We start from the raw sequence: 26,601 nt of genomic DNA on the forward strand, positions 1-26,601 counted from the left end.
CAGTAATCCATAGTCCTCCAACAGCATCAGAAACCCAAGCTCGTATGAGAAGGCCTATGACATAATTATGTCCCAACACTGGCATCACTGCAGTGGTTCCCACTCCTGTGAGACAATTTCAAAAGGACTGAAAGATAGGTCTAAAACTACTACATTCAAAATGACTTTTGATTATGCAATATATAAAGTGAGTGGGCTGAGTGGGCAGCATGTGGCCTACAGCCCAAACAAGCCCCTCTCCCCACTTTCTTCTGCCAAATGTCTCTGCTGCTAAATTCACTGATTTAGCAGTGGGACAAAAATGATCTCTCAGTTTTTGCTAATAAAAAAGACACATAGTGGGGGTACATGCCTTTCTTAAAGGAGACATGTTATCAGAAGCTTCTAGGTGACATGATTTTCATTTAAAATCCCTAGTGTGGATTCACACATGCATTGGTTTCTTAGTTTGCCTAAGATATGATTTTTTTTCACACTACAGCAAAGGCAGCTTCAGTGGCAAACACTGCTGTTTTGTTTTGTTCTTAACACATAAATGATTACTAAGAGGGACAACAAGAATCTTAACAACTAAGAATCACTGTTAACGTAAGCATTACAGTGATACCATCTGAATTTCTATAGCAGTTCACACTGTTCTGCCCTCCCCATCCCACACAATCTTCTATATCTACTCTGCTGCTCCTACAATCCATACATCTGGAGAAATGGACTGCAGCCAAGGTTTCCTGTAAGCTGCATACACAAATGTCTCCACATTCCTCTGCTCAGCTTTCTTCCTCCACCACGCAATGACTGTGTTCAACCCCTTTGGTTCTGCTTGCGACGGAACCTTGTGTGTGCGGGGAGGGGAAAGGCGGAGTTGTGCGCGTGCACACGGGTGAAGTCACCCATATGGTGGAGGTGGAGCCCTGCCCAGCAGGGCTGAAAATTAGAGCATACACTGACTGCAGCCCACAAAGACTCCTGCCAAATAAAACTGATTAGCCTTTAAGGTGTCACAAGGCTCCTTGTTGTTTTTGCTACAAAAGACACATTAGGCTCTGTCGCAAACCGGTTGATACAGCGGACCCTCGACTTACAGACGGCTCCACTTACAGACTTTTCAAGTTATAGACTTCTCTGGCCGCAAAATTTAGGTTCGACTTGCAGCCGGAGAATCGACCTACAGACTGGAAAAAAAACAAACCCAAATGGAACAACAACGGCCAGTTACGGATTAATCGGTTTTAATGCATTGTAGGTCAATGGAGCCTCAACCTACAGACTTTTCAACCTGCAGCCACCGTTCCAATACGGATTAATTCCGTAAGTCGAGGGTCCAATGTATCTCTAATGCATTGCAGAAGGGATAATGCACTCCTTGTCCCTCAGAGGTTGCCCTTCCTGTTCTAGAAAAAGCATACTGAATAAATCCACATCACAGACCAAATGATAACTTGGAAAATGTAAACCTTAATGTTACAGAAGAAACTACTGAGATGCAAAATATTCTTACATACATGCAAATATACATTTCTCCAGAAGAATATTTTACAATATACAATATCATCAGCAGGGAGCAAATACATGAAATACAATAGAACATAAGTACAGGGGGAGAGGAATCTTCTACCCTCCTGTCAAGTACTGAATGATACTGGAACGGCCATGAGATACTCACCAAGCACAATGACCACAGTCTTCAGAAGGCTCATCATGGTGTCCCGATTTCTACGTGGCCCAGAACTATGCCTAGACATTCTCATAGTCCTCTGCCGCACATATCCGAAAATATGAGCATACAAGACCACCATAACGACAAAGGTGACCAGGTTGAAAATAGCCCAGAAAACCAAGTAAGAGTCACTATAGAGAGGTGCCATGTTGGAGCAGTGAGCAAGGTCACAGATGCAATTCCAGCCCACGCTTGGTATAGCACCCATGACTATAGCCATAGTCCAGATGACCACAATGACCACCACCACTCGCCGATTACTCATCCGTGTATGTAGCTGCATGCGGAAAACAGTGATGTGCCTCTCAATGGCAATGGCCAGTAAGTTGGCAACAGAGGCTGTCAGACTAGTGTCAATGAGACCCTGACGAAGAAGCCAGGTGCTTACAGTCAATCTTCTAGTGTTGGGTCCCGTATTAAACATTAGGTAGAAATATGCCAGCCCTGCAAAGAAGTCAGCAGCAGCTAAGTTAGCCATTAGGTAATAAATAGGAAAGTGAAAACGCCGGTTGACATAGATAGCCACCATAACTAGGAGGTTGGCTAGCATGATGAAGACGCATACTGTAATCCCAAGGCCCATCACCAGCTTGCTCACAGTGTTCCATTCCGTGGCTAGATACTTCCCACTTCTGTTATAGAAGAAGGCAATGGTTTCATTGTAGTAGCACTGAGGTTCGCTCATGGCTGTGGACTGGAAAAGAACAGAAGGCAGAATTAGAATGGGAAAGTACTGTCATGTCAGAAGAAGGAAAGAAAATATTGTCTTAAAAAGGCCACTGAAAAACAAAACAAAACAAAAAAAGGAAACAGAAAAGGAGGAGCCTTTAGACTCCATACTGTAATTATATCGAAAGATCAAAATTATGTTTATAAATAAAAGGCATGTAAAATGCAATACAACTCTTTACTGTTAGGCCTGTTACTAGAAGGAATGTTTACCCAGTGTAGCAGGGAAACAGCATATCCCAAATCTCTAGTCACTTTTGTATGGGCAGTTGGCACACAGTCATGAAGGAGACTACAGGAGCAGGAGTGGCAGGAGTTGGGAGATCCCGGAGGGAATCGGGTTCACCATGCCTGCTGGGAAGCCTGTACAGGGGAACTCACTAAACCCCTCCCCTGGAGTCAAAGGAGGACCCTGGGGGAGGATGTCCCTGCGGAGGCACAAGAACCGGACAGTGACAGACTATGTTGTTGACCCTGGATACTCAACTTTTCGAAACAGTTATTGATAAGGCACCTTATCAATTGTGTTGAATAAAATCGTGTTTAAAACAGAGAAGTCTCCAGTGTTCAGTTTGGAATTAGAGCCAAGACGCAAGAGAAAAGTAGAACTCAATCACAAGTATTTCGGATGCTGCAAAAACAGCTTAGATTTCCTGTTTATCTTTACTTTGTCATTTGTTGTTTACTTTCTTATCAAAAACAAATCATAAGGCTTTGAGGAAAATTCTCATTTCCATATGAACCATTTTCATTTCGGCAAGCAGAATATTATAATTCACACGTTGAAAATAAAGGTACAAGAAAGGTCTATCATCCTTTGTCTCCAGCATGCGGTTCAACTGGAAACCTGAGCATCTGACATGAACCAGCTGTCAAAGAAAGTCATCTGAGCTGAACAGTAAGTATGGCAAGGAAGATTCTTAAACATGTGTGCTAACCAAAAATGATTCTTAGCAACTGTGAGGTTGTGGAAACAACTGCATGTCAGAAAGGTCAAAGACTTTGTTGGAAGCTATGATTACAAATAGTCAGATACCCTGTTGGAAACTATGATTACAAGCTTCTACAAACTGCCACTAGAAAACCAAAGAGGGTGTTGACCTTCCTTTCTATTTATTCATTGCAAAATTACCACACAGGAACAACGAAAGAAAAAAATAGCTTTCAAGGGATGGAAGAAATAGCACATACACTAGGAAGTCATATTATTCTCAACTTTCAAGTGGACTGTTTGAGAAGCTGCTAGTGTCATATTCCCAAAGGGTTACCTCTTGCCATTTGAGCACTATAGTTTATATAAATTACATAGCAAACTCCTTCAGTGAGGCTGACATTGTGCAAAACTGAAAGTGCCAGTCATACACAAAAACAGAAGTGCCCATTTATAAAAACCAGTAGAAGGGAAGGTAATAGGTGACAAGGGAAAAAAGAAAAAGAAGGAATTCTCAAAGTGTTGAATTATTTCTTAAACATGTCCCTGAATTACAGTTCTTTCTCAGCAGATAAAACAACATTTGTAGTACATTCATTGTAAATTTGTGGCAAGGGAAGTGAAGATTCCCTGTATGAGAACTATACAGTGGGGTCTCGACTTACAAACTTATTCTGTATTGGAAGTTAGTTTGTAAGTCGAAAAGTTTGTAGGTCGAATCTGCATTTCCCATAGGAATGCATTGAAAGCCATTTAATCCGTATCTGCTCTTTTCCGTCCACAGAAACTAATGGGAAACTAATGGGAAGCTGCTATTCCACCTTCTACCACTAGACGGGGATATTTTCTTCTTTTTTTCTTAGGTCAAGAAAATTTCAGGAAAGGAGGGGGGAGGCAGGGAACAGTTTTAAAAGCACTTTTGAAATCTTTTTTTTTTCAACGAAGCCAATTTTAAAGCATGTTTAACACAGAGACAGGAGTCTGGAAGTCACACCTTAGTCCAGTCTTTGCAAGCCAGAATGCCTGACCCACACAATTCTTCTGCAAAAACACAGACAGGCAGGATTTTGGAACTCACACCTTAGCCCAGTCTTTGCAAGTCAGAATGCCTGATCCACACAATTCTTTGGAGCCACTATCGGTGGTGGTGGGGGCCTCCGAAATGCCTCCCATGGCGGTGGAGAAGCCCTGGAAGGCATCTCGGAAGTCCCCGCCACCGCCGCTTCCCCTGGGAGACCCAATCTACCAAGCTTTCCCCGGGCAGTAGACCAGGCCTCCCGGGGGTTTGTACGTCGATTCTCCGTTCGCAAGTCGAAATGGAATTTTGCAGACGGAGAAGTGTGTAAGTCAAAAAGTGTGTAAGTCGAACCGTTTGTAAGTCGAGACTCCACCGTAATTCGAAAAAACACTGGGCCGCATTAAATTCACAGCAGGGAAAATTTGGGAGAAAATCTGGAACCGTACATGTGTCAGCTGACTGCTGAAACAGGTAGAATAGTGCAGCAGAACCAGGAAGGAAAAATATTTTTAAGGAGTTGGGCAGGTGACAAATGCACCAACAAGTGCAGCAGCTGCTGCCATTCTACTACAGACCGCATTCATCAGGGGCGTATGTATAGTGGGGTCTTGACTTGAGAACTTAATCCATATTGGAAGGCGGTTCTCAAGTCAAAAAGTCTGTAGGTCAAGTCTCCATTGACCTACAGTGAATTGAAAACCGATTAATCCCGAAACAGGCCGTTTTTGTTCCATTTTGGTTTTTTTCTGGTCTGTAAGTCAATTCTAAGGCTGCAAGTCAAACCTAAATTTTGCGGCCAGAGAAGTCTGTAACTCAAAAAGTCTGTAAGTCAAGGGTCCACTGTACTGTACATATGACACATGGGGAGTTTCTGAAGGCCCTGTGATGCTCCTGGGACTTATGGAAGGCTCAGTATCACTTTTGCTCATCACAACCTGCCCTGTTGTGCAATAAGGAAGAGCAACAAGCTGCCAACACTGGGGATCCCTCCCTTGCTCCAAATGGCACAGTGTGCCCACTAGTTCTCTCCCCAGTGGCCTGGCCCTCCTGCCTGGCCTCTTGATGCACCACTAGTGCAGAAGCAGAAATGCATACAAAGAGCTTTGCAATGACCCCTTGACCTCTGGGGCCATCTGGGAATGAACAGAGATGGGTAATCATACTTTAAAGCCACCTCTCTCACGCACAAATCAAACTTTTCCTCCTGCTGTGCTGCCCCCCTGGATTTGCTTCCTGACCTGAAGACCCAGAGAAGCCTACTAATTTTAGCAAGTACACTGAGAACCATGCTAATATGGTATGCACTCCCAAATACTTTCTGTCTTCCAAGGGTTAAACGTAACCTGTTCTGTGCTTATCTAGATTCATCCTTCCCTTCTCCCTCCTTCCCATCATATGCCATCCTATACCCCATACCACTATCTGTACCCATAAAGCTGGGATAGTTTCTTTCAGGCAGTTTCTAACCAGGAGAAATACAGTGTGGCCCTAAGTTCAGGACTTACAGAGATTTCGAATAATAGTCAGCATTCTCAAACTCGCAGCCTCCCTGTATGTCATGAAGCATGTCATGGTTGTGACCACACCTTTAGTACTCTATATTGTGTGATGAGTTTACAGAGAAAGAGCTGCAAGTATTTTTATTTGTATTTGAATAATTAATCTTTAATTTGGTGGTGCTTTAGTTTAATAGAATGCTGCATTTAAGTATTAGAACTTGAGTTGTCATAATTCAAACTAAAAGACAAGAGCCCTTGTTACTCAATTCAATGAAAGTTTTGAGGAGATGAGATCATACTACAGTATTTGTTTTAAAAACAGAAAAGCAGTCATTATTCCTCAATATGACTCATAGTAAAAAGTTAAGCTTGCCCTGAATTGTATCATGAGAGAAACGGTATTATCACTGAGAACTGAGAGATACGTACTTCAGCTCTCATATTCAAATGCGCCTATTTTATTAAGTTGTGTTGTTGTTTAGTCGTTAAATTGTATCTGACTCTTCGTGACCCCATGGACCAGAGCACGCCAGGCCCTTCTGTCTTCTGCTGCCTCCTGGAGTTGGGTCAAATTCCTGTCGGTAGCTTCGATGATACTGTCCGACCATCTTCTCCTCTGTTGTCCCCTTCTCCTCTTGCCTTCACATTTTCCCAACATCAAAGTCTTTTCCAAGGAGTCTTCTCTTCTCATGAGATGGCCAAAGTACTGGAGCCTCAGCTTCAGGATCTGTCCTTCCAGTGAGCACTCAGGGTTGATTTCCTTCAAAATGGATAGATTTGATTTCCTTGCAGTCCAGGGGACTCTCAAGAGTCTCCCCGGCACCACAATTCAAAAGCATCAATTCTTCGGAGGTCAGACTTCTTTATGGTCAAGCTCTCACTTCCACACATCACGACTGGAAAAACCATAGCTTTGACAATGCAGACCTTTGTCGGCGAAGTAATGCCTCTGCTTTTTAAGATGCTGTCGAGGTTTGACATTGCTTTCCTCCCAAGAAGCAGGCATCTTTTAATTTCGTGGCTGCTGTTCCCATCTGCAGTGATCATGGAGCCCAAGAAAGTCAAATCTGTCACTGCCTCCATATCTTCCCCTTCTATCAATCTTAATTCTGGCTTGGGATTCATCCAGTCCAGCCTTTCGCATAATGTATTCTGCATATAGGTTAAATAAGCAGGGAGACAATATACAGCCTTGCCGTACTCCTTTTCCAATTTTGAACCAATCAGTTGTTCCATATCCAGTTCTAACTGTTGCTTCCTGTCCCATATATAGATTTCTCAGTAGATAGATAAGGTGGTCAGGCATTCCCATTTCTTTAAAAACTTGCCATAGCATGTTGTGGTCCACACAGTCAAATGCGTTTGCATAGTTAATGAAGCAGAAGTAGATGTTTTTCTGGAACTCTCTGGTTTTCTCCATAATCCAGTGCATGTTAGCAATTTGGTCTCTAGTTCCTCTGCCCCTTCGAAATCCAGCTTTTACTTCTGGGAGTTCTCAGTCCACATACTGCTGAAGCCTACCTTGTAGGATTTTGAGCATAACCTTGCTAGCATGTGAAATGAGTGCAACTGTACGGGCGTTGAAGCATTCTTTGGCACTTAATTTTATAAAGTAGTATGTACTAATTTTCAGTACTGTTGTTTTTTACAAATCACTGTGCTGAGAATGAAATGCAAAACTGGGACAGCAGTGCCCAACCAATCATAAGAACTTATGCAATGACGAAGCCGGTTAAGTGAATGTATGTATTAAATACATTTTAATACAGACATTCAGGTTAAATCAAATTATATATACCTTTGGACAAGGAACAGAAAGTTTTAATGAGAATGATGATACCATCATTTTTAAAATAACAACATTATTGTTGTTATTGGGATCAATAACAACAATAATGATCCCAGCAATACACCACACTTTTTCAAACACAGCATTAATCTAAGGCTTACTTTGCTTTGATGAACTACACCAGCATAAAACAGAATAAACGAATATACAACTATGTAAACTGAACTCTATGGTGATCTTAGAACAATGGACTCTCTATCAGACATCAAGTGTGTTCAGGTGAGATAAGGCCAGAGAAACAGGTACTATTCTGTAGCAGTATAGCACACAACGTATATCTTGATACATTGCAATTCTGTGTATTGTTTTATGAAGAAGAAAAATGCCTGGAATTCTACAAATCATTGCTATTGAAGGCTTCCCTAGTCGTGTTGATTGGTTTCCTTTTCAAGGATTATGAAGTTGATCCTTAATCGCTACAGCCCATTTCCAGGTATCTAACTAAGCAGATTAATCATGTTGGGATGTGAGGCAACAATCGTTCAGCTGTCTTTATTCACAAAAATGCCAGAAGAGAAAGCAGTGCAGCAAGAGACTACTCTGCGGAAGAGTATGTCCTTTGGGGCACTGCTTACTATTTATCACATTATTAATCAAAGATTAATCTTTTCCTTTTGACTTCAGAATCCAAATATAAAAACAACAGTTTGCAAACCTCAACCTTATCTAGAATAACTTGGTGGCTTCCCTCTTACCAGTCATAAATGATGTGGCCGGACATCTTAATGTGGGGAAAAAAAAACATTTTAGTTTCTGTATTCAAAATAAGAGATGGTTAATATGTGGTGGTGGAGGAGGCTCTTGAGAGTCCCCTGGACTGCAAGGAGAACAAACCTATCCATTCTAAAGGAAATCAACCCTGAGTGCTCACTGGAAGGACAGATCCTGAAGCTGAGGCTCCAGTACTTTGGCCATCTCATGAGAAGAGAAGACTCCTTGGAAAAGACCCTGATGTTAGGAAAGTGTGAAGGCAGGAGGAGAAGGGGATGACAGAGGATGAGATGGTTGGACAGTGTCATTGAAGCTACCAACATGAATTTGACAGACGTCCGGGAGGCAGTGGAAGATAGGAGGGCCTGGTGTGCTCTGGTCCATGGGGTCACGAAGAGTTGGACACGACTAAATGACTAAACAACAACAATATGCTATAACTCTACCTATACATCATCTTCCATCTTCTTAATCTCTTCTGAAGAACATTAATAGAGGTTAAAACAGAGTAAAGCTGTGACTATACAATCAAATACGACAGAGTTTGCTGCCATTAACTACTGTCGTGATAACTTGCATTTTTTTCTCCCTGACCACACAAGGCACAGGCTGATTAGAACAGGTCTGGCCCATTTTGCTCCCAACATGATTCTTTCTCTGCTGCCGGGGGCTTCTAATTTATTTTCCAGTCCAGAATGATTCAAATGGACTTTTCCCCATGTAATCAGTTGATTCATTCTTGTAAGGGGGGGGGAGCATGTCTGTGGGTGGTGTTTTGGTGATGTAGGTAGTTGAAGCTTGATGCCTAGGATTGCAGGAACACCCATGACTGTGCTCTTCCCCGCGCAAATGTCCTCTGATTTTTTTTTTTTACGTGATGACATTAGAGCTAGATCACCCCATCAACCTTATCATTGGTATTGATATTCTAGTTTAGCACTAGATCGCCTCCAGATGAGAATTTATTTTTAAACGAACAAAACAGAAATGAACCATATGAAATAAAAGACATTCCTGTGGTATGTGGTATTTTTGTACACATTAGAAAAACTTTGGAATGCCGCTACTTTTCTGAAATACTATACAACACTTTCAAAACCAAGCAGCTTGACAGTGAACTATAAAAGGATCAGCAGAGACAGGACCAGAGGAAGGAAGGAAAGAAGGGGGGCTGTGGGCTGAAATGCAAATCTTATCACATCAAGTGTGAACACTGAAGTCCTGAATCAACCCACAACCCGTGCATGACTGATCACTGATTTTGAATACAGCTGTAATACAAGCTGCAAATCAAACTGCAGCAGCAAATCTGAATTGGAGCGATTCAGCTTGTTACTGTAGTTGCAATTTAAGACATCCCTGAATCCAAAACTGACCCTACTTGCAGCACAGATAGATATAAATTTGTTAGGTGATGATTGTTATTATATAAAAAAAGCTTGAATGACTGTCACAACTTCAACAGCTTCTGAACTAACCAAGTGCCTATTCTGACCATTTAGCACACCTTGTGATCCTCTAGGGACGTGGTGCTGCTGCGGGCTAAATCGCAGAAGCCTGTGCTGCAGGGTCAGAAGACCAAGCAGTCGTAAGATCGAATCCACGGGACGGAGTGAGCGCCCGCCGCTTGTCCCAGCTCCCGCCAACCTAGCGGTTTGAAAGCATGCAAATGCAAGTAGATCAATAGGGACCACCTCGGTGGGAAGGTAACAGTGTTCCGTGTGTAAGTCGCACTGGCCATGTGACCACGGAAGATTGTCTTCAGACAAAACACTGGCTCTATGGCTTGGAAACGGGGATGAGCACCGCCCCCTAGAGTCGAATGCGACTGGACAAAAAATTGTCAAGGGGAACCTTTACCTTTTATGATCCTCTAAATGTAAGAGCTCAGAAATTTAACCCCAACAGCTGTGCATGAATATTGGTTTTGTTAAGGTTCATTGTTAAACTTAGAAATGCTTCCATTACCTCAATCAGACCTGGTTGTGTCATGATAGAAAAGGGCACCTCCGCTGAAGGATCTGCCATGGTTGCACAAGAGGATGAACAATCTTTTGACCCTTTACGCCTTCCACGTGCCAGATGTTTGGGTAAAATCTTAAGATTCCTGGTCAGTTCTTAGTCATGTTGACATTTGGGCCTAGAAGAAGAGAAACATATTTAAGAACTTTAGAAAAATCTAAAGGAATGCCTGAAGTGGCTGAAGTCCAGACTCCGAATTTCTAGTAAACATTACTTAACTGAACCCATCTGTGTGGATAATCAGCCACCACAACCTATATTGCAACATGCTAGCTCAAGTGCAATTTCTGAAATCAAAGTATGCAATTTTGGCATTAAGAGGCACAAGTTACTTACAGCAGCCATTTTCATTCTGCCTAGAGTTATTCTTTTGCTTACAGAAAATATTATGTCGCAAGCTGCATAACAACAACAATATACTGTCGGGTCATTTCCAACTCATGACAACTTTCATAGAATTTGTTAGGTACTAGGAAGTAGTTTACCAGATATTTCTTTCGGTGGTACTCTGGGACTGTACAGCTTCCCAAGGCCACAGGGGTGGCAGAGGACTTCTTTGTTTCTTAAGCTTTTACACGGCCCAGTTAATGTGAGGCACAAACCCTTTCAGTCACATAAGCTCCAGATGATCTTGGGTAACCTCTCCAGGGAGGATTTCAGCTCCAAGCCCTTGACTCGGCAGCCAGATATTCCTACCCATTAAGCTATACCAACTCTGAACAATGTGGTTACATTTCAGAAAATTTTAAGTGTCTTAATAACCCAGCTATATAAATCTTCAATTAGACAGTATCTTCTGGAATTAGGTGGCCTAGAACTAGTGTATGGATGCGAATTATCCCTCAGCAGTTACTTTGTTCTATCATTCCTCAAATCCTATATGGCCCTTTTAACGCTTATCATTACAAATATTAGTATTTACTACATTTCTCAGAAGTCATTTCAAAAAAAGACTTGAGCAGCTTTAAAATTAAAGGATATAAACATTAAAAGCAAGATTAAAAATAATGTGTAAAATTAACAGTCACCACCCCAAACAGACTAGAACATGGGTCTCCAAAGAACGGCCTGTGGGCCACATCCAGCCCACCTTGCCTTTTTATCTGGCCCGCGTTTGAATGAGCATGGGCGTGCGTGTGTACATGCATGCATGCATGTTTGTTTGGCCCTCAAAAATAGAGAAAATATATTATGTGCCTCTCACTGTGAAAAGTTTGGAGACCCCTGAACTAGAGGGACAAAATTTCCTTTCACACAATTCTGAAAGTAAGAAAGATGGAAACCTGTGTGCAGGTATAATCTGTATTTTACTTTGCCACCACTAGAAATCTCTTAACATGGTTCTGATTTTTCAAGAGCTGACATCTCTATTCTGTATAATCTGTCTCAGAAACAACTGCTAGCATTTCCAGGTTCTTATAATCGTGGCCACACTCAAGATGATCCTCCAAACCACTGTTCAGAAGATGATGAACAAACAGCTTGCATTCTTCCTTCCCCTACCATGAAGCAAAGAGAAAGAGATCAGAGTTTTGCTTCGCATTAGCAGCAGATCAAAATCTGCTACTGTCTTTGAATATAGAAAATGATGGGCTAAATTCAGTATCAGTCCCAACTGAACTAGATCTGATTTATCTAAGTGGTGACTAATGTCTCATTGATTCCAACTGGTCTGTTCTGGTTGGGATGGCCATTGGATCTAGCCATATGGTTTGAACCAACCATAGTTGTCTAGATCTGGATCCAATAAAAACCTATAGCTTGCCACTGAGGGAAGTGGAAGCTTCTCTAATCTCTTCTTCCTTGGCTCAGATGAAAAAAGGAAAGAAAATTAGTTTTGCTATGACTTACTCCAAATGAAATGTAATCTGGTTGCAGTTTTTATCCATATAATCCCCCCCCCCCATGAAGAAGGGGAAATCTTACCCCAAAATGGTGAGGATAGCATTCCTTGATTGGCCCAATCATACAGTACCTCCTAACTATAATACTGAAACTTAGAACAAGTTAGTCAGTTCCTTTTCAGTTAAGACTGTGTTTGCATTAGAGTCTACCATATAAACAATGTTAAAGAAAGAAAATTAATTGAACATTATCTCTCAACATGGGACAGAACATGTAGACTCTATTAGCCCTGAGTCCTAGCAGCCCCCAACAGAAGCACTTCTGCTCAGAGTTCTAATCATCCTCCAACAGGAGTCATCAGAGTATTAGGATGACATCACTTGCAAGCCTGTCGTGGTTTGATTTCACACAACACGTCCTGGCAGTTTGTTCCAGTTGAAACTGTAGTCATCGTTCACATGAGAATGTTTTGTTATTCCTGGCATGATGTTTTGAGTGTCTACACTAGAGGAACAAGCCAGCTACTGTACTTTTCTCTCTTCGCACAACCCCTTTCCCCTCACACTCCTCTGCCACTCTCACTGCCTCTTCACTACCCCTTTCAATGGCCACTTAAAGCAGGCACTTCCACCAATTCATCTGCAAACAACTGACATGGAGAAATGAATTAGTCTCATTTTTTTCATATCACACAAAAAAAGTCTTCAGCGTACACATATATACAATGCACACAACATTCTTGTCCTTGAGGGCTATAATTAAGCATTCCAATTCCTTTGGGTTTTCAAAAATATTTTGCAAGCAATGTAGCACGGTCTAAAACATTACTGATGAGTAGAGAAAGAGTACAGCCTCTGATGAGGATAGGCGTTCTCCCTACAACACTGTTTCCCTCATTGTGATTGGCAGGGCTTGAAAAATACACTCGTCCACTCGTCTGTGATGAGCAAACAATGCTGCTCATTGAGCCACAGCTCCTTCCCTGCCTGCCTCCTTCCCCTCCGCCTGTCTCCCGTTCTCTTTAATCCTGCAGTCCTCCCCTCCCCCTCCCATTGCAAGAGGAAAACCGCCCTCTTCGCATGAGAAGAGAGTTCAAGCAGCACATAGAGCTATAGCTCTGCAGGAGAATGTAGAGTAGTCCCATGCTGGAGAATATGGAGATTCCTTCTCCCAATTTCAACTGAACAAGGACACATCCTGGGGTGGGAAGGAACTGTGGCTCCTTAAGAGGCCGGGTGCTTTTGCTTTCAGTTTTATTTTTGCTAGAGACATTCAAAAGAAAGGCATTCAAAATACAGTGGGGTCTTGACTTGAGAACTTAATCCGTATTGGAAGGCGGTTCTCAAGTCAAAAAGTCTGTAAGTCAAGTCTCCATTGACCTACAGTGCATTGAAAACTGATTAATCCCGTAACAGGCCGTTTTTGTTCCATTTTGTTTTTTTTCTGGTCTGTAAGTCAAATCTCAGTCTGCAAGTCAAACCTAAATTTTGCGGCCAGAGAAGTCTGTAACTCAAAAAGTCTGTAAGTCAAGCCGTCTGTAAGTCAAGGGTCCACTGTACAAGCTTCATGACCCCACAGGCACGCAGGTAATAAAGAAACCCAAGTCTGAGGCTATAAATCAGTGATTCCCAATCTTGGGTCATCCAGGTGTCCTGTGACGGGTTCTTGTGCTGGCCAACTCCTGGTGAAGGCTTCTGGGAATTGCAGTCCAAGAACACCTGGGGGGACCCTAGATTGGGAATCAGCACAGCCAGTTGTTTAAGACATAGACACCCAGATTCAACTCACAAAATTAAGTTATTAACACATTCAGGCAATTTTGGTTCTTTAGCCAGCATGAACCAAAACAAATCTTTCCTCATAATCTGTGGACATTATTAGATCACCAAATAAATAACTAATATTGGTCATTGTTTCTCTGATAGTCTCAGCATCAAGAAAAGTTTTTTTCTTTTAATACCTGTCTTCTACTTTGTTTACAGGGATAATTGTTCATCATGTCAAATGAGATTTTGTCTGAGTCATTTTAAATGACACACACAAAGAAAATCTCAAGCACTGCAGCATCATGGTGGAAACTATTCCCCCCTCTTTTTAAAACATGCTTATTGCAAGACAATTATCTTCAGTGTCTCAAGCACTTCTGAACAATCCTTTGATGGCATATTATTTATTCTTTTCCAAGCATTATAGTTAAGATGGATTTCATTTTTCCTGTTGGGATAGAAGAATACAAAGATAATGTGCTCCTTCCAAATTGTTTTAGAAGAAAAAAAAATACTCAAAGGACATCATAGCATATTCTGAAGATCCTTCGTTCCAATTTAACCATTAATCCTCATACTGCTGCCTCTTCTTTACACTAGCAAAGCTGTAAGACTGTTTCAAGACATTTCCTAAGAACTTTCACCTACCCATTCTGTATAACCTCTCTTGTTCATCTGACACATCCATGCCAATACACCTCATGCGCCTAATGAAATAATCCAGGTACAAATGAAACACAGACCACCCTAGTTATTTTGGCAACCCAATAGGAACTCCATAAACCTCTTATTTTTGATGCTCACTGAACTCCTAAACAGGAGAGTCTGTCAAGCACTTGACCAACCACTAATTCTGCTTGGGTGGGCTGTGATCAGTACGGACTTGGAAGTTCTCTCCCTGGTCTAAGAAAACTCATGCAAACAAGAAAAGCTTGCCCCCACCACGCCATGGCTCTTATTAAGTGGCATGGTTGTGCCCTGGAATTTATATATAAATATACATCTGTGTACATACAGTAGGCACTAATCAAAGAGGCAATGGGCATTTTAAATGTATCTTGGCCAGGGACAAATAAAGCAGTAGTCTCACCAAATGTACATGGACTCAGAGTCAGACTTACTCCAGGGTCACAGCCTCTGTGAAAAGCCTGTTTCTGCACACCTCTGACCAACCAGGTGGTGCTCTGACTCCCTTGTTTAGCACTTTCACTCGGCTGGAGGAGCGTCTGGCGGGGGGGGGGGGGGAACCTGTAACATATGCCAATACCTGAAGTCAATGGATGGGTTCAGTACTTTTTTCCCTACTTAGCAGCACTAGGGTGAGGTGGTGAAAACGAACTGTTTCTCGAAGTCACAGCCACGGGCTACCCATGTCTTCGAGTGGACAACCTGGCTATTCCAGACTGTATGTTATCTCTCTGGAATATTTCTGTGGCACTGATTATCACAATATTCTTCCTTTTGCTTCCTTGCAGAGCAGAGAGGAATGCTAAATTAGGTAACCTTAGGGAGAGTTATACCAACTATAGATTACTGTAGGTTCACAATATTTGTTTTCCTTTTACTGGTAAGAACTTTTATTTATTGACAAAAACAAGAGTTAAATGCACAATCTCAAGGAAGTTCTTGAGCTGAAAGAAACGTAAAAAGACATGCACTGGGTTCCGACGTTGGGTTCCGAAACATGCTACAGGGCCAGAAGAGGACTGCCCTGGTCCTCCTGGCCCCCAGCAGCCCCTCCAGCCCAATGGAAAGGCTAAACAGAGGGTCAGAGCAACTTGCTGAATGGCGTCTGCTGTGTCACAGCAGGGTCTGAGGGACAAGGAGAGAAACTGCCCCCACTCCATTTGAGTTGGGGGCCACTTTTAAAACCAAATCTCTTACACAGACAACTGCACCAAAACCTCCTCCCCACCACCAGGTGTATTATTTTGGAGATATTTAAATAAGAAAATATGAGAATAGCTGATGTAGGTTTAAGAGGTTGGTTTCAAGTTGCAAAAAAGGAAAAATTGGTGTTTTACTGCATTACTATCAGTATAAATTTAAAGAAACACTACATATTTGGACTGAAGAAGGTGGCATAGAATAATCTTGAGCTTTCTGATTTACTGAATAATTCCTAAGTGAATAGCTTTCTATAAATACAGTTTCCACACTACCAATCACAATGGTGACTTCTTACTTAATCTCAGTATGATGAAATAATTCCACATATTGCAGATAAGTTTGTGAGGAAAGGGACCTGTCACCTTGTTTCGGACTCTGTGGAAGAAACTGGGCCAGCTTCTTACTTTGTAAAAAAAAAAATTGCAGACAGAAGGAGCAAAAATTTCTGTTGCTTTTTCTGTTCTGAATGCCCTGAAAATAGAGCAAAGTGCAAAGAATGACTCATTATATACAATGCTTTGAAAGTACTTCAAAGCAACAAGAACAATTCTTACTGCCTCCAAGTGTCTGCAGAATGAAAGAATAACTCTCCTTCTTCCAAGTTCTGCAAGAGGACTCAGACCAAAGAAGACAGCTGGGTGTTCTGGGAGGCCACCAAACATCGACTCCTGACAAAGACTAACAATGACACCAAATATTTATTTATTTATTTGATTTATATCCTGCCTAACTGGTCTTGCGACCACTTTAAATATGGCTTTAAGTGGGTTACTAGAATCAGAATGTGCACTTCTGTGGACTATACACCTTCATTTGGTAGAGAAATGTGTGTAGCTAGCCTCTCTGTGGTAGCTCCCAGTAGTAGAATGCTCTCCCCACCCAGGAAATTAGCTTGACCTCCCCCCTTTTCTCCTTCCACCAACAGCTGAAGACCCACCTTTTCAGGCAGCCTTTAAGATTTTAACTTTAACTATAACACATAACTTTTAAAGTGAGTCCCTGGATGCCAGTTTTAGCTTTTCAGATTGTTAGTTTGTTTTTAAAGTTAATGCTTTTAATTACTTGACATATTTAATTATTATAATAGTTTAATTTGATTTTAATGTGTTACTTATTGTGTTTAATTTTACTTGTTTTAACCTTGTGAGCCACTTTAAGTCCTCTGATGGGGAGGATGATGACTTATAAATGACAATGGATGGATGAATGAATGAAATTAATCTAAAACTTTCTACCCAAAAAAAACCCCACAAAAATGTTTAACATCACAGACTTCTTATTCGAAATATTTTTCGTTTAAATCCAAAGAGGTATTCTAGGTAAAGACAGTTCACCTTCCATGACATGTTTTAAACTGCTTGAAATCGCCTTCCATTTCAAAAGCAATTTTCAAGTGACAATAGACAAAAGTATGAAATGTTACTACAGTATTTTGGGTTACAACTCCTTGAATCCTCCAACCAGCATAGCCACTGACAAGTGATACAAAAATACATGAATAATCATCACTTCATAATTTATCTAAATAAATAAAAGCAAAGCTGCAGCTACCAGTGATTGTACACATACATTGAACTGAAGCAAAAGAATCTGACTTTTTTAAAAGGAGAAAGACCTTTTGTAGAGAAGGAAAGCTATGGACTGGGGGATATGGGACTCTGGGGAAGGGGGATTCACATTTCCCATTGCATAGTGTGATCAACAGGGAAAAATGTGAATCAGCCCACCCCATACACACAGCACTTCACATATTTTTGTCCATGTGGTCACTTGTCATTGCATCACTTGAAAACAGCTGGAATAATTTGCATTAAATTAGAAGGAAAGCTTTGAAAGTTCCTCACTTAAAAAAAAAAAAAAGGTTATATGGCATAACATGAAAGCTACTTTGGGGGACCTGAGGGGCATTTCAAATCAAATCCACCCTGGGGGAAGGGGAACACACAAATCTAAAACTTACTTTTGCACTGTACCCTGATGAAGCATCTATAGTCTAAAGTGGTGGTTCCCAAACTTGTGTAACTTGGGTGTTCTTGGACTGCGACACCCAGAACCCTTTGCCACAAGCTGTGCTGGCCAAGATTTTTTGGGCGGCAGTCCAAAAACATCTGGGTTACACACAGGTGACTCAAGATAATCCATAGTTTAGTATAATAAAAATAAGGAATGGAGATGGGAAAGATCTGTGTTGCTTTTTTGTTTGCTTTTTTTTTTTACTATAGCTCTCAGAAACCAACTGCCACCATGGCCACTGACCACAGTAGTTGCAGGAGTCTTGAAATAAAGGTCAAAAAGACAAATGTTTCCCATCTCTGGTAAAGAACTGGGCCACAGAAGGTATGTGCAACTTTCTGACAGCATTATCCTTTAAAGCACTGGTTCTTAACCTTGGGTTACTCAGGAGTTTTGGACTGCAACTCCCAGAAGCCTTCACCACCAACTGTGCTGGCTGGGGTTTCTGGGAGTTGCAGTTCAAAAACATCCGAGTAACAAAGGTTAAGAACCACTGCTTTAAAGCATTATTGCTTAAGGCTAAGATGACAAGCCAAACACTGGTAACATTTTCAGAGTATTAGACACCCTTATACTGTACAAAAGGGACGTGGTGGTGCTGCAGGTTAAACCGCAGAAGCCTCTGTGCTGTAAGATCTGTAGATCTGCAGCTGTAAGTTCAAATCCACGCAACGGAATGAGCGCCCGTCGCTTGTCCCAGCTCCCGCTGGCTCTGTGGCTTGGAAACGGGGATGAGCACCACCCCCTAGAGTCGAACACGACTGGACAAAAATTGTCAAGGGGAACCTTTACCTTTACCTATACTGTACAAGCATCCAGTACTAATACAAAGCAAACAAACTTTATTGATCAGAAATTTATTGACGTGAAAATTAGGATATGCCATCTTTTCATGTTTTTGAGAACTCATAAGAAGAAGGAGGGAATAAGATGCAGTTTTCCAGTTTATACCTTGGGACGTGGTGGCGCTGTGGGCTAAACCGCAGAAGCCTGTGCTGCAGGGTCAGAAGACCAAGCAGTCGTAAGATCGAATCCACGCGACGGAGTGAGCGCCCGTTGCTTGTCCCAGCTCCCGCCAACCTAGCGGTTCGAAAGCATGCAAATGCGAGTACATAAATAGGTACCATCTCGGTGAGAAGGTAAACAGCGTTCCGTGTCTAAATCACACTGGCCATGTGACCACGGAAAGATTGTCTTCGGACAAACGTTGGCTCTATGGTTTGAAGAGCGGGATGAGCACCACCCCCTAGAGTCAGACACGACTGGACAAAAATTGTCAAGGGGAACCTTTACCTTTACCTTTTTACCTTGGTTTTCTAATTTTGTATTGCAAAATTTGGAATACATCTTGCATAAAAGGAAAAAAATATTTGCGTTGATTTAAATTTAGAAATAAAGACTATATCTGAAATCCTAACTATAAATGAAAAATAAACATGGTACTGTACTTTTAACACTCCTATTTTGTTATGGAGAATACAGTATATATTTACTACTTAAAAGCTCAACCTATAAGCACAAAACATTTTTCTAAAAGAACTTCAGCCTATCATTAGTATTTCTGGCTTACTTACAGCACTTTTAGCAAAGCACTTAGCAAAATAATGCTTCCAAATTCTCTTGAAGCATTACTTCTCTGAGGAATCCAACTGCATTTTTTACCTTCCTCTTTGCTTTAAATGTCTTGTGCTGGGAAATGAGTGGGAGAATGGGTGTGAATAGCGCTGGCTACAAGATATTATACTCATCCTTAGAAGTGGAAAAAAAACCTTTAATGCAAAGTGGGAATTTAATAAGTAAAATGCAACAACCCTTTCCGAAGCTGAACAGCACGTACATAGACTACAAATGATATTCCGGAGAGTGAACAGCAGTCATTACTAGAATCATTGCTGGGAGTACATAAAGTTTCTGAAAATGACTTCTTGAAACATCATCTTACCTACTTCCTTCCATTCTAAGAATCCCAAATAAAAAAGTACAATGCCTGTAGCAGGGTGAGAGTTTAAAGAGTGTTTAAAGGCAATAGATGCCTTTTGTTCATCGTTCAGTAATTTTTCCAGCACAGTTGTAACATTTCAGTAATGAACTCATTTTTCTTAACCTCTGAGTATTATTTTATTACCATAAAATGACATTATCAGAACTGAAAAGTGGAGCATAATATTATACGTATCCATCCATCCATATCCAAATAAAGAAGCTACTGAAATCACCTAAGAAAGAAAGCACGACATAGACTCTTTTCTATTATTTATTTGAATACATTCAAATATGCTCTTACGGCTTGGCTTACTTCTCACCTCGCTGCTAGTATTCTAAACACCAATATAAATGGAAATTATATGGAGAAATAACTGCATAACGACTAGTTAAATGTTTAAATCATCACTTAAGATTCCGAGGAAGAACAAACATCAGGGCATAAATCCACTGCCATGCCCACTTAACACTACTAAGTGGGCATGATAGGAATTTAGGCCCCTCTCATTTCTAGCCCTCTCTTACTGAGAACTTGCCTCCTTGAGGGTGGTGGGGGCTGTAGGAATGAAGATGAACATGTCACCCCCACTTGTGCTCATGGAAGCTGCTTCTGTGGGTACAATTGCAGGGATGGATCCTGGGCTCAACCCTACTTATGTTTTAGGTTTGCACGGAGGAGGGTTCAAGAAGAGTTCAAACAATAAAAATAGAGGGAACAGAGAGAAGAATGCAGAGCAAGCCCTCCCAAATGGTGGCTTTAAATTGTTCTTCTCACTATGGTTGCAGTTGTACAGTTTGCTTAAGCTTTTGGAGTGGATGCCTGGTAACTGTAAGTGCCACAAACTTATTCTATCATAGTCTGGGTGATTCTGACTTAGTCCTTGTTTGTCTGTTTGGTTTAATTAGTAACTTCCTGGGTTCTAGCATCCATAATTTGCCATTGTAATTGACCTGGTGAATGATGGTGTGTGTGAGCCTTTCCAAATTAGAATGGCAACCCATGTTGGCACAGGGCTTGTTATCTGGGTCTCCAAACAATCATGGCACTACTCTTCTGGACCACTGTCAACGTTTTTTTTTTCCTGACCCATTTCAGGTCGTTGTGGCAGGAAACCCAAATTCACGCTCTTCCACAGTGAACCTCAGCTCTCTAATGAATGCACCTTATGATACATTTGATTCAGAATTTATATTTTAGAACCACACTTAAAAGCAGCCTTGTATTTCAGCAATCAGCCATAAGCAAGAAGGAATGCCACAGAGGTGAGTGAGTGGGGTGGCAGAGGAGAAAAAGCATGCTCCCTTCCTTTGCTAGAGCCCCCAAAGAAATGCTATAGTAAGGATGGTACTCTCTTTCTTCTGCCACCCAACAAGGTTAATAATCCCTACATATTGCAGTTCCTAATCTTTGCTAATTTATTTGTTGTAATCCTGTCTTAACAATATCTTAAGTGTGCAAAAATAATAATAATGTAACACATCAGGAAGTTTCCAGTAACTTCTTTTTCATATCAAAAATATTCTGTGTTTCTCTCAAAAATGTTGCTAATAACTCCTTTTTCTTTTCTTTTTTACAACAGGGCTATGCTTTGTGCTCATAGGACAATCTGTATTTTATACATTACATCAGTCCAATCCTGAATAGCTGCTTTGTTGATAGATCAGGAAAAGAGCTTTGTTATATTAGTAATACATCAAGTACTACCCAAATGCTTCTAAGGCTCTGTTGAACAGAATATATTTAAATAAAAGATTTCGAAACAAAACAACAACATTCCAAGATACACAGTGGGTTATGCATCTATAAACATAATTCCATCAATTTTTTTTTCATGCCCAGAGATTAGTCCTATTACTTCTGTAGCTAAAAAAGTAAAGAACCAGGAATTATCACGATTTGGAAATTCCATGATTTGCAAAAGTACACAGAGACAGGGGCAAGAGTGGGGTGAGGGGCTAAGAACAACAACAACAACTGAATCTTTTCTTCCATCAATGCAAGCTAATGACTTTTGGGAGAATGCTGAAAACTTGGTTGGGGGAATGGAATGAAGTATTCAGAAAGAAAGCACAGCTGACTAACAGTTTCTTGCAGGCTCCACTTGCATACTGTATTAGCTATAATAGTTGTGGATACAAACTTGAGCCTTCAATAACTCTACTACAGTGGGGAGCTAACTAAGTGCAATCAGTAGTTCTAGTTTCGAAAAGTGTATTCTATGAATTCATGTTCTCTGTTTTCACTACCAAAAGGATGGCAGATATCTGGCAAAGTACTGTAGTGCCAATCAGAAAGGAGTAATAATTTTTTTCCTTTCCGGTTGACACATTATGTCTTAGCAGGATTGCACCGAAGGTAAAGACAGCTTATACTCCTTGCATCCCTCCATAAACCATAGTTTAGCACTATGTTGACAGAAGGGAGCCCATCTAAAGCCTGACATTCCAACATTCCCTTCCTAAGCAGTCAAGAAAAGAAATAAAACAGAATTCTGTCAGGAGTATTCTACCTATTCTGTATGGTAGCCAAATAGCCCTCCTGTGCCTCTTGGCCTGCAGCAACCCTAACAGATCTCAATGCTGACTACTTGAGAAGAACTCCAGACATATATTTTAACGTACAACCAGAATTATATGAATGGAAGTTGTCTTAAAGCTCTAAAGCATTTACTGATAGTCAGTACAACTGATACAAAATCAGAGTTACGGTTTTTGACTTTCTGTTCTCTCTTAGCACGCTGGCTGCTGTACTCAATACCAGTCAGAAATCTGAACCAGTTGCTGAACGAGACTATGACTGCAATTTTATATGAAATTTTGGGGGGTCAATTTCTCTCTCAACATACATAGTTAGGCTTATTCCTCATTGAATGTCCTTAGAATTGTGTTGTTATTTTAGCCTTATTACTCAGGTACCTTAAACAGGACTGCAACTATTTATAATACATCGGTTCTTTTCCATAACTGCTACTGAACATGAAGAAATGTAGATTCCACCTTCATTTACTCTGGAGAAACCTGACATCAACACCATTTAATTATGTTTGGTTACAACACCAGTTCAGCTCATGTCATTTTGAACTGACCATGTATGGAAACAGATGAAATTAAACAAGAAATCCTGTTATGAATATTGCTCATGCTCTCATTGCCGTCAATAAAACTTTCCAGAGATGTAATTGCCCTCCTGCTGATCAGGAAAACTGTGCCTACTAATGGAAAATTTGTTGTGCCTCCTTATGAAAGCCTCCTTAAAATATAAAAACAGTTTCCGGCATATTTATGGTAAGATTTTAATAGCGACTATAAACCCATGTTCACTAAGCTCAACAATTTTATTTCACCTTCTTTTATCTCTTTATGAGTTCTGACTCTCTAAACTGCAAAGGGCATAATGTAAGTCTAAGTGGCAATTAAGACAACTTCAAATGCGTTCCATATTTTTATTTTTGATTGCAGATGTCAAGTGGCCAAACTACATAGGACAGAATCCTGTTGTTCTCTCTCAATCTGGAAGGGCAACTGTGCAAGCAAGCAGTGTGAAACATTTTACAAGTTGTCCACTGTGTACTTGCGTATGTCCTGCTAATGTAATCCACTGTGTAAGAGGCCACAAACCACAAAAACATGTGTGATTTTCCCTGCTCACATAATACAAGTCCAGCAGGATTCAATTCACTAGCAACAAATCTCTGAGGACCCCAAAGAATCTTCTCCAAACATTTGCTTTATGTTGCTTTCTTCTCTGTACCTTTTAAACTGTCTTTCTGTATGGTTCTGACACTGCTAAATTTATTAACAACGTGGAAGACTTTGCTTTATTTGCCCATTTAACATTGACCGCAATACAGAAAATTTGTAAACAAATTAATGTTTACGAAGAAATGAAAAATGATTTGCACATCCAAATGGAAATCCTAGCTAACTCTATGAATGTTTTCCAAGAGACCAGCAGATATTGGTAGCCTATGGTACAAGCAAAAGGGTATCTCATTCCACATACCACAGAATGCCAGTACATGTTGTTGCTGTTGTTATATGCCATTAAATTCCAAACACCAGTGTGGTCAGTTTGGCTACTACATCCATTTTACTGGGAGGGAAAAGAGATGCAAAATAAACCGCAATCCATTGAAACATCCTAGTCTCTTAAATCATTAAAAACATAATTGCTGAGTGACTGTTTATTTAAAAATGTTTATTTATTGTGCCTGACAATTTCCCTCTTGTAAGTTCTTCTGTATCTGTCATCCAAAATCTTTTGCAACCTAATAATTAAGTGTAGTACAATCATGTAGAGTAGGCAAATGATCTAGTACAAAGGTTAAAGCAGTAAAACTTTACCTCAGGCTAAGAAGTCAAATTGGTATTTACATCCTATATTAGTATTTCATTACCACATCAAAGCGGTGTTCTACCATTCAAAGCAGCTTTCTTCACAACTATACAGACATCTGTAAAACAACCTTCCCAATCATTCCATCAATCATTACAAACACACCTGCCTTGCGGCATTCACTGCAGGATACAGAACATGGCAACTCTTCTGGAGTCTGAGACAATCATGTAATTTTCAGAAATAGAGCAGCTGTTTCTGAGGCCTTTTGTCTATCACACAGCTTCCTTTTTTTCTCCCTCACACCTCTTCTTTCTCTTACTGCACCCTCAGGGAACCTGGTACTGCCACTACTTCCTCCTATCTATCTAACTACAGTATTGGCACTGCTTTCACTAATACAGTATACCAGAAAATGGTACAATCTGACAGTTTCTGCAGCTCTGACACCTACCTCTTTTTTTTGTCCCAGGCTAATAGTAACCAGGCCACAAGCAAGAAAGAGCTGTAGCCAAACTGTTCTTGCCAAGCAAACATGTGAACACACAAATGGTGGAAGGGGATTTGGGATGACACTTGCAATTTCTCTTTTCAAGATCCTAGACTGAACCAATTTCTGCAAAACATAATGCTAAAACACTCTGCCAATAGGAGAAAGGAAAATGTGTATCAAGGCTTCCTTCATCTAGTGTCTAAGAACAAACTTTTGCTGTGTTACATTATTATCAACTAGAAATAAAGCTTAACATAGCCCTTTCTAAAAAAAAAGCAAACAAAAAACCACTGATTGCCATGTCCATTTCAATTTCTCAGTGGTGCATTCACTGTACTGGTTACCAGTCAGTTTTCATGTCCAGTTTGAAGTGCTGGTGTGAGCCTTTAAAGTTCTCAAGTGGTCTATGTGAAAATATGAACACTTGCTGCTGTTGGAAAAGAAAATAATGCTAGGAAAAGTTGAAGGCAGCAGGAAAAGATCAAATATTAGATGGTTTGACTCCATATAGAAAGTCACGCAGCCTTAAGATTGCAACAGGACTTTTAATGATAGGACATTTTGGAGAACACTCATCTGTAGGGTCAACATAAACTGGAGATGACTCAACAGCATGTAACCAATTGCACAGTGAAGACTGAAGTTATGAGATGGGTTGCATAAGGTTATCTACTGAATATATGTGACAGAGGTAACGTTTATTAAGGGTCTTCCCAACTCATTGTCCAGAATGGCACTTTAGGAAGGAAACCCAACTGAAATAAGCAGGATGTACTATAAAGAACTGTGTTATTCACTCTGCTAATCCTATATTCATCTTTATGTTTTGGTTCAAGGACAGACTAATTATAAGATTAAAGATGTTGTATAAAAATTATGGTATTTTTCAACAAAGAAAGCCTCTTGGATTTGTCCTTAAACATTATTATTTAAGCAGATTACCCCATTTAAGTTGAAAATAAAGAAGAAAGAGAAGTGGCAAATAACAGAACAGATGGTTTTCATACTTTATTATCTGATTTTTTTATTTTTTATTTTTGGTAAAAGGCTATGACCTATTTCCAACATTCGCGTTTATTTACTTTCACATAGTGCTGAAACTCTGCAAATGAACTGGCAATTCTTCAGTTTCTTTTAACATAGCTATACCATAAAGGTAAACCAAGAAAAACAAAATCTAAAATCTTAGAAATGTAAACAGAAAGAACAGCAGTTCTTTCTCAAAGAAACACTGTTTTCTTCACAGCCCAAATCAACACTTGACTTGATCCAAGTCTCCCTGAAATGTAAGAGAAGGTTCAATGACTCATACTAGTTGAAGCAACCTAACATGTAACTCCATACCTCCTAACATACAGCATAACACAAATCAACATAAGGAGAACCAAACTGCCCAGAGTTACAAGCCTGTAAAGGCAAGGAATTTTCAGCTGCCTCAAGAAAGCCAAACTAAATATTACAGTGCAAAGTGAGTAGGGTTATGTTATCTCCTCTGTCTTCTGGTCTGTCTAAATTGACAAAAAGAAGTAGCTTTAAGTTGGTAACTAAACATGAAGCAGTTATTTCACAGCCACAAGTCTATACATTATGGGCTAAACACAAAGGTATAACTGACCCACTGAGTACCTGATGCCAATGATAATGCTGTTGTAGTTATGCAGCACAACTTCTTCATGCCTGCAGTTATCTTGGATAACCCAAAGTCTTGAAATGGGAGCACAAGGAAAGCACTATTATGTTCTCAACATTGATTTATGTGCCATATCAAAAATGCACACCTCCCTGTACTTATCTGGTAG

The 26,601-nt window shown here is 40.5% G+C and overlaps 1 protein-coding gene across 4 annotated transcripts in view; it reads right to left on the reverse strand.

Annotated features, from left to right (window-relative positions):
• The window catches only part of LPAR1 (lysophosphatidic acid receptor 1), a 68,573-nt gene that overhangs the window by 35,204 nt on the left and 6,768 nt on the right, over positions 1-26,601 (reverse strand). For all 4 annotated transcript variants that reach the window (XM_020791130.3, XM_020791129.3, XM_020791131.3 and 1 more), the window contains exons 2-3: positions 10,423-10,594; positions 1,664-2,411 (exon numbers count right to left, since the gene is read on the reverse strand). In XM_020791130.3, coding sequence (XP_020646789.1) covers positions 1,664-2,411; positions 10,423-10,482 — 808 coding nt within the window. In that variant the 5' untranslated portion in view covers positions 10,483-10,594. The remainder of the gene's footprint in view (positions 1-1,663; positions 2,412-10,422; positions 10,595-26,601) is intronic.

The sequence above is a fragment of the Pogona vitticeps genome, chromosome 2 (genome assembly GCF_051106095.1).
Source record: "Pogona vitticeps strain Pit_001003342236 chromosome 2, PviZW2.1, whole genome shotgun sequence".
NCBI classification, from domain to species: domain Eukaryota; kingdom Metazoa; phylum Chordata; class Lepidosauria; order Squamata; family Agamidae; genus Pogona; species Pogona vitticeps.